This window comes from Belonocnema kinseyi, chromosome 10, assembly GCF_010883055.1.
Source record: "Belonocnema kinseyi isolate 2016_QV_RU_SX_M_011 chromosome 10, B_treatae_v1, whole genome shotgun sequence".
NCBI lineage: Eukaryota > Metazoa > Arthropoda > Insecta > Hymenoptera > Cynipidae > Belonocnema > Belonocnema kinseyi.
This window is the reverse complement of record NC_046666.1, coordinates 103,274,296-103,283,232: the sequence shown is the minus strand read 5'-3', so window position 1 is coordinate 103,283,232 and position 8,937 is coordinate 103,274,296. Positions and strand designations below refer to the sequence as shown.

At 29.9% G+C, this 8,937-nt stretch overlaps 1 protein-coding gene across 2 annotated transcripts in view; it reads right to left on the bottom strand.

Moving 5' to 3' along the window:
* Positions 1 to 5,261, bottom strand: part of LOC117181391 (coiled-coil domain-containing protein 6) — a 154,240-nt gene extending 148,979 nt beyond the window's left edge. The window contains exons 1-2 of one of the 2 annotated variants that reach the window (XM_033373999.1): positions 5,153 to 5,261; positions 4,839 to 5,065 (exon numbers count right to left, since the gene is read on the bottom strand). In XM_033373999.1, the coding sequence (XP_033229890.1) occupies positions 4,839 to 5,060 (222 nt within the window). In that variant the 5' untranslated portion in view covers positions 5,061 to 5,065; positions 5,153 to 5,261. Of the gene's footprint in view, positions 1 to 4,838; positions 5,066 to 5,144 lie in introns of both variants that reach the window. The other variant, XM_033374000.1, reaches the window with a different exon arrangement.
* Between the last annotated feature and the right edge of the window lie 3,676 nt (positions 5,262 to 8,937).

The window sequence follows — 8,937 nt, the reverse complement described above, 5'->3', positions numbered from 1 at the left end:
AAAATTAAAATTCGAAAATTTTTTCTAAAGCCTCCAGGGGACTTCGTTTTCGCACGAAAAAATTTTATGTGCCCTTATTGCATCCGGACCCACAATTACAACGACGACGTAGACGCCAGAGAGACACAGATACCGACGTAAAAACTTGTTTTTATGACTTAAGGAGCCTCAAAACGTCGAAATTGCATGAAATTCGCGGAAGTCATTTTTCGCATAAAACTCTTCTCATTATGGATAAGAATGTGATAAAATAATCATGGGGCCTTGAAAAAATAGCGTTTTTCGCCTCTTGACTTTTTTCCATATCAAGCTTTTTTTTACTTCAAATGTCCATTTTCGTTTGGTTTTTTGGATTTTGAAAATCCTTTAACTTTGGTAAGTTTGATTTTATCAAAAAAAGTTATCAAAGTCAAAATCCAATTCAATCCGACCAGTCTTTCGAAAGTTATCCGGTATACAGACAACAACGAAGACGCCGGACAAACAAACCCCGACGTAAAAACTTGTTTTTCTGACTCAAGAGGCCTCAAAACGTCGACATTTGATAAAATCCGAAAACTTAATTTTTCATTAAAAAAAACTAATACCTTCTTATTTTGGATGAGAATGTAAAAATTATCAACAAAATTTGTAAAAAATCTTTCAAAGAATAAAATGATTGTCCCGTAAGTTAGGACCGAAAAATTACTACTTCAAAAAAAATGAAAGTTGTTCTAAATATTGAGCTATACTCGCGAACGGGACAAATCGGGAAAAGTAAGTAAATTTGAAAATTGAACTGCAGTTCGAGTATTAAAAATTTAACAGTGATTGATTTTACAAGATGATTCTAGATTTGTTCAAAATGATATAATTTACATATTTTAACGTTAAAATTTGAACTAATTTAATTCGAAAGCCTTATTAGAGATACAAGTGTAAACGTTTGAATTAGGCTTCTTAAATGAACGCCTTTATTTAATTTCAAAATCTTTTTGAAATATTATTTCAGTATAAAATATTCCATTTTGAATCTATTTAGTTTGGAAATTAAAAAAAAAACAATTTTCAATATTAAACAATTTGAAAAAGAATTGTCACAATTTCAGAGTGAGAAATTTAAACTTTGAATGTTACAATTATTATTGTTTTATTTTTTTATCTGTATTTCCAAGGTAAAAGTATTTCATGTTGATTCTTAAATAACAGGATTTTACAAAAATGTTAGGAAAAATGGTAATCAGTCTAAAAGACACTTAAAAGTTCCGAAATTTTTTAAAAATAATTTAAAAAGATTTGAAATAATTTTAAAAAGAATTGATACTTTTGATGATTTTAAAATGTTTTGAAATGTTGACTTTTTATTTTGAAAAATTACATAATTTTAATAGAAGGTATAAAAATATGGCACCGTTGAAAAAATCCCGAAAGGGATGAACGAGGAATCCCAAAAAATGAAATCTTCGGCACCTGAATAATAATTTTATTAAAATTGTATTAAAAAATACATTAAAAAACACGTGCGCTTTGAAAGAAAAAAAATGTTCTGACTAAATTTTCTTCGTACCTATATAAGAACATTTTTGAAACAAACTTTGCAGGATTCAATTCAACAACGATTTATATCAAAATTTATTTTTATTATTTTTTTATTGAAAAAAATTCGATTTTTCAGAACTTTTCAATATTTTTTTCAAATACTATGCACATTTTCAAACAAAATTTTTCATACAGAAATATATATTCGATTACTGTATTTTTTAAAATAAATAATATTTAATATAAAATTTTTTGAATTGTTTAAATTCATTAATTTTCTAGTTCGGATATTTTATAATTTAGCCATTTTCTTTAGGGATTTTTCAAATTCGGTATTATCTTATTGTCCAGAATTTTATTTATTTCATTTTTCGTGAATTCTCCAATTCGACTTTTATAATTTCGGGAATTTTATTCTTTGATTATCTTTCAATTTACGAATTTTACAGTGTCCGGAATTTTATTATTCGGGATTTTTCAGTCGCTATTTCCGAAAAATAAAATTTCCACATCACTGTAAAAATTCCGAAATTATAACATTGTCGAAATATAAAAGTTCCGAAATAGAAAATTCTCGACAATTTACAATCTTACAGAATTTGAGAATTGCCGAAAGAAAATTTCCGAATTATACAACATCCGGGCTAGACAACTCCCTAATTTGAACAATAAAAAAATAGTTTGATAACAATTTTTTTTTAAATAGAATAATTAAATACTTATACCAAAGAAAAAACTTTTTTAATGTTTAAAGTTTCCACAAATTATTGTTAGAATTTAAAATAACAATAATTGAACAAATGTATTTTTGAATAAAAAACGATGTTTGAAAATATGAATTGTATTTTTGTATATTAGAGAAAACTCTCGCAAAAATAAAATTATTATTAAAAAAAATGAAAATAAAAGTCGCGTTAAATTAGTCTGAATTGAATCTTGTAAAGTTTGATTCAATTGAAGGTCACGTGTTTTTAAATTTATGTTTGTATCACATTTTTATACAATTATTGTTATTTTAAATTAAAACAATAATTTGTCAAAATTAAACATTAAACAAAATTTCTATAATAAAAATATTTGATTATTGTATTCGTAATAAATAAATAATATTGACCACAAAACTGCTTTCTCAATTTCTGCAATTCGGGAATTTTCTAGTTTGTATATTTTATCATTGGACAGCATTCGGCCTGGTGTTTTATTATTCGAGAATTTTCAAATTCGATAATATTGTAAACTGTCCAGAATCTCATCATTCTAGAATTTTTAAATTCGCGATTTTCAGGTTTCAGAATTTTATAATTTCGGGAAGTTTACAGTGTCGAAAATATTTCAAAAATTTTAAAAGATTTATGATATTGTAAAAAAGTCTGGAAGATTTTGAAGCATTTTTTGCAGAATTTTACATAAATTTTATGACAAAATGGAAATCATTATAAATATATTTAAAAGTTCTGAAAAACTTAAAAAATAATTTGAATTATATATATATTTCAAGTAAGCTGTAGTAATTATAATAATTTAAAGTTTATTTTAAAATATATTTTATGGAACATGATATTTCTTATGAATATGACAGTGAAATTCTGTTCGTCTAATTTTGTTTGCCAATGCGAAACGTAATTGGGCTTGTAACTGCCGTCTTAACATCTAAAAACCGAAAGAACAATTTTCATATCACTTGGAATTATAATTATATTTTTATAAGTCTAAAAAAATCCATAGAAATTGCAGACCATAAAAATAAAAATAAATAATATTAAAGAACTATATATAGACAATATATACAATGAAAATTATAAGTAATAATTTTAGAAATATTGGGAAATATATGAAACCGTAATATAATTTATTCATCGACTTTTATTTGTGGTATTTATTTAAAATAACCATGTGTTGCAAAGTTATAACTTATAAATGTAAAAACTTGGTAATTTACTAAACTTAATTTCAATCCAAATGGTTCTTGTCCGGGGTAAGTAACCATTAGTGCTCCTCGAAGGGCCTAGTGAGAGTTGCTTACAGCGCTCCAAGTGGCTGTTGTCGATGGGTGCTATAGCCCTGGAGCGGTGGGTAGAGGGGAACTGACAATTTTCGCCGGACGCGCTGTCTATATTTATCGCAGGTAACTAAGCACGCACCGCATCTACGTTTATAATACCTTTGCCCGCGCTCGTACTACCTCCTACAACTCAACTAACGGTTCCCATCCCATATTTGGTTTTGGATGCTTTTCAATATAAAAATCAAGCTTTTTTTCTAGCCTGATTACAAAAATTCCAAATTTCGACAAACTCAAATTTTTTTAAAATGAAAAATCAAGGTGAAATCATTTGTGCATTGCTTAGTGATTATTTTGATTGTAAATCTTGTTAAAAGAACTTTCCAAAACTCTCATAAAAAAGTGAAATTGGATAACTGTATTAGGAGGTCCATTAGAACTACAATCTGGCGGAGTTTGAATAAGATTGGCGACCACAACATTTTAGGCGAGAAGACTTGCCAAATTTTATCCCATATATGCAACCTTTCTGGATTTTTAAATACAACATGAGTTGTAAATATAACATTATCGATTCTGTACCAAACCAAGCAGACAAAGATAAACCTATCGCGTTCAACTTATAATTTACGCCAAAAAATCTTACTATTTTTCAGACTTTTTTTCTATCTGTTTAAAAGAAGTCTTCTGTATAGGGATTAATTTATTATTTCGAAACGAAGACCAAGTTACTACAGAGAACTGCGCGGGCCGAAAACGTACAAGCCAATCTGACCCTAAGCTTGGCGAACTGAGTTCATGCAGATCCAAGAGGAAACTAAAAACTAGCACTCAGCTCATAAAACTGGAGAAACGGGTAGACCAATCCGCATTTTTATTTGAACAATGTATTGTAAAAATACTCATTCTGTAATATAAATGATTAAAAACTCTAATTTACACTATGAAATTCAGGCGCAGCTTAATCGCATGATTCCACTCATATCAGAAACTAATTTTTTACCTAATTATCATTTACGTACGTTCTTTCGAAGAGAAGAATGACCTTACTCTCACCTTCAAATTAAAGACTGATTAATAATTTTTTCACATAGTATACCATTTTTTGAAAAATCGTTGTAATAACCATAAAATCGGTTCGGTGTCTTTATCAGCTTAAATCTGAAGGGCAAACTGAGAAAACAATAATTATGAAATCCTGTAATATAAAATACGCAAAAAAAATAGTTGTAAAAACGAGGTAGCAAATAGTTCAGTTATGAATCACGAACTAGTAAAATAAACCGATTTCTGGTGTGAAGTCGGGCAATGAACTTACTATAATAACGGAGGCCTGGCGAAGGCTGCGATTTTCCTCTTGAAGTGCTTTCACTCTAAGCTTGTATGTTTCTAGTTCTACTTTTAAAACGCGGTTATGTTGTTGCAAAGAATCGATTCTTTTCTGAAGCTGTTCTCGGGTTATTGGAGATGGTGGCATCATAATTGGTCCACCGTCAATCGAGCTTGAATCGCTTTCAGATGCGCTATCGCGGTCAGCCATTTTTCCTGTTATAAATTCGATGAAAATGTCAATTAAAACAAATATTTCATGTCATGCAGAACTAATTCTTTAAAAAGACACTACTTTCTTACAGCCAGCTGTATATGGATATTGAAACTGCAATAGTTTTCGAAAATGAAGGAAAATTATACAACCCGCCGTATAAACATGTGCTGCTACGCGAAAGAATCAGCTGTTTTTAGTTCAGTTCACCGCATGACCAACCAAAGTACGTAGATATTAAGGGTGCTTTCACACGATTGCAGATCAGCGAATTGCATGCTAAAAGTCCCTAAGAGTGAAAGAGATGGGAACTGTATGTTCTAGAGCTCTAAATAGGAAGGTACTATGGTCCGCCATGTTTATTCCACCAGCTGGTCAAATGGGTGCTCGAGTACACTTAATGCCCGAACAAAACGGCAAATACTGATGATTATTCTTGACAATCCTTTATGTTATTATGAAATATATATTGTGCTCCGCTGCGAGAAAATACGAGCTTTGCACCACACGTATGATGTCACTGCATCGTCGAAGGAAAACAATTTCGCGACATAGGGTGCACGTTTTAACTCCTACTATTTGGCGTTTAATCTTTGCCATGTATGTGGGTAGGTAGTACATGTATGTAGATCTTCTAAAGAACAATGAGTTTTTATTTCTCGTCAAATTTTCTTCAAAATAAAGAAGTTAGAATAAGGTAATAAAGCATTTTGTCTTATTTACTAATAAAAAATACATCGAATCAGTAAAGAATTTTTTGTTAACAATTTTAGTTTATTTAAACATTTAAGAATATTCTTAAAAAGCTAATCAGAACATGAAAATATTTCAATCTTTCGAATAATAGCAAAAATTAAATAATGTAGGCAAAAAATTGTTTAAACAAATTAAATTCGCTTAAACACTTAGGAGTTTTCATAATAAATAAATTAGTAATTAAAAATATTATCATTTGTTTTAAATCAATGGGAACGTGTTAAATCAATGGGAAACTTTATGGTATTTGCACCACCCCTAAATATTAACTGATTTAGCTCAAATTTGAAAATTTTTTTGGGTATTCAAACAAAAATGGGAGGGAAAGCAGAGAAATTTAAAAAAAAAAATCCACCAAGTATAAATAAGAAACACCCTATAGTAATTACCTTTTCGTTGTTGCTTTAAGTGCACTCGAAACTGTCAAATACTTATGCGAATTGTCTGCGTAAAAAAAGGTTTAACACTTTATACCTTTTGTACAACATTTTTAAAATTGCTGACAAAAGTATACATTTATTTTAAAAATATTACATTTCAGAATAATAATAAAGTACTTAAGAGGAAATAATATCTACTTACAAATTTTCCTTCTCTTGCTGAATAAAAGTCTCCGCAGCACACAGCGACTGACATCAACTCATCTGTAAACAATTGTTAGTGTATTCATTGTGAAATACTCATTTCGGGGTTAGGAATTTGATATATTTTTACATTATGTCACAAAAATTAAATTAATTACAATAATTTTCAATTTCAAGTATAGAAACTTGGTTTATTTCATTTAATAATTTAACAATAGTTACAGTTCCCGCGCCATTTTCAAATTTCCGCGGTCAAAATTCCTCGGAAAACTGGTCGTGTGAATAGCCTTGAGCAAAGAACTGCTTGCACCGAGCAGGCAGGCAGAGGTATAAATGCACCCTAAGATACTATATTAGATGGAAATATGCAAGCGCCATCTCGGTTCCCTGCCAAATTCAAAATCACTAACTTTATATCGAATTATATAAATACATTTACATGGTATAGATTATTTACTTTAAAATTATACAAAAGCATTGTTATCAAAACATAAATTAAAAATAAAATAACATGTGATATGATACATGAAATATTTAAATTAGACTATATGATTTTTTAACCCACACATTTACCAAAAAATAGTTCTTGCAAATATTATGATTCTAAACGAAATTTTACTCAGTTCACAAATAGGCGTGAGCTAAAATTATAATCATGATTTATTAAATAAATAATAACCAATAATAAAATAATAATAGACTATAGGTTAAAGAATTAATACAATACTTTTCCAAGAGTTTATTATGATAGCTATTTATATTTCACATCATACGTCTTTTTTATTTGCGTGGGTTAACGTGCGTCGCTCTATAGAAAAATGGGTTACTAACCTTACTTCCTGGTGCGAATCTAGAGAGGGGCCACGGCGGCTTGCCCCCCCCCCCCTGCGCCCAAGTCCTGACTCGAATTTTGCAAATAGGATAATTGAAGTTTATTATATATAATACTGGAAAGCGAATTTCCTCCTTGAATACGGTTATAGAGAAAACATCAATTCTCAGCGTGTATTTTTCAAATGTAGCGCCCATTTTATATTATGTAGTACGTACAGATGCCCTGATAACGTATATCAATGTTACAATGTATTGCCAACACTGGCGCTGTCACTCTTGCGTCGTATCCACATGCGGCAAGTGAGCCTGGCGGCCAATGTAGATTCCCAACCATGTAATTCTCGCAGCTAATCAGGTTCTCGAATTCTCTCATTGATGTATTAGACATCATTTTATTGTGAATAACCATTTAAGTTGAACAGGGAGCAAACTCAGCTGATTGCAAGATTTGCGAGGTTACGTCTCACAACAATCAATAATGGCAAATATTTTATTTCTGTATTCTGCATATTTTAAGGCGACTTTAGTTTTTTCAAGATAATTGTTTTCAAGATTCTTTATTCTTGGCTTCGTTATAAAAAGAAAATGTTTACCGTTATGATACCAAAAGTTCAAGCTGATATCAAGAACTGAAGAAATGCAAAAATCAACTAGTGATTGCATACATTAAAAAAATAAGTCAGAATTATTTAACTATATATTATTTAAATTGATTCCTTAATGAAAAATTGTTAAGATACCAAGCACGAAATATGTATTATCATTCGAGAAAAAATAAATAAGGTTCTGAAATATCATGATTCAGGGTGACCGCTGGACCGAGAAACTGGGAAATGACCAGGAATTATTTTAGACCGGAAAGTGATAGTGAATTTTTTCTTCGGCTGGGATTTTTATAAGTTTTTATAAGAAAAATCTATCCAAACACGTGAAAAATCAAGAATTTTATTCCACAATATATATAATACAATTTAAAATAAGTTTGGTTTCAACTTTTTTAAAATGCTAAGCATAATTCTTAACTTTTTCAATCATGAAATCATTAAGTTTACAATGTTTAATTCTAAAATCTTTTACCATAACAATTTTCCATTTTAGATTTTCATTTTTTAGGATATATTTTCCATTGAAAGAATTTTAAAGAGCAGTTTTGACCCTGTAGTAAGGGACGCGCCATGTGACAGCTGACTGCGGATTGGTCGAGTGAGAAGAGAGAGACACTTCCGTTCCATATCAAGATACTATACCAAAATTTACTGCAGCTTTGCGCTTCGGTATGTGAATAGTGCTTGTTGACATATTGAAGTGGTTTGTCAGTGCATTCTAACCCTAACATTTTCTGTTATGTGAAGAAAAATTGGGTATTTATAATGCGTGTTTGTGCAGCAGAAAGTTGCAAAAATTCTGCAAAAAAAAGGCAAGCAATGTTTTGCTTTTCCTCTCGATGTTAATTGGATTAGTATTTGGCTTGTTTTCTAGTTTATGGATTCATAATACTGTTTCTCTTTATAATTCAATTTTTTTATTTCATAAACATTACTATTGTCTATTTTTTGAACTTCAAAACTATTAATTACTTTTATTCTCCCAATCTTATTGAATACACGATTCAGGTATATTATTTATTGGCATTTGAAAACCTCGCGCCTTCTACCGTTGGCTCCAACATCCGTTCCAATTCCCCCCATCATATAGCCACA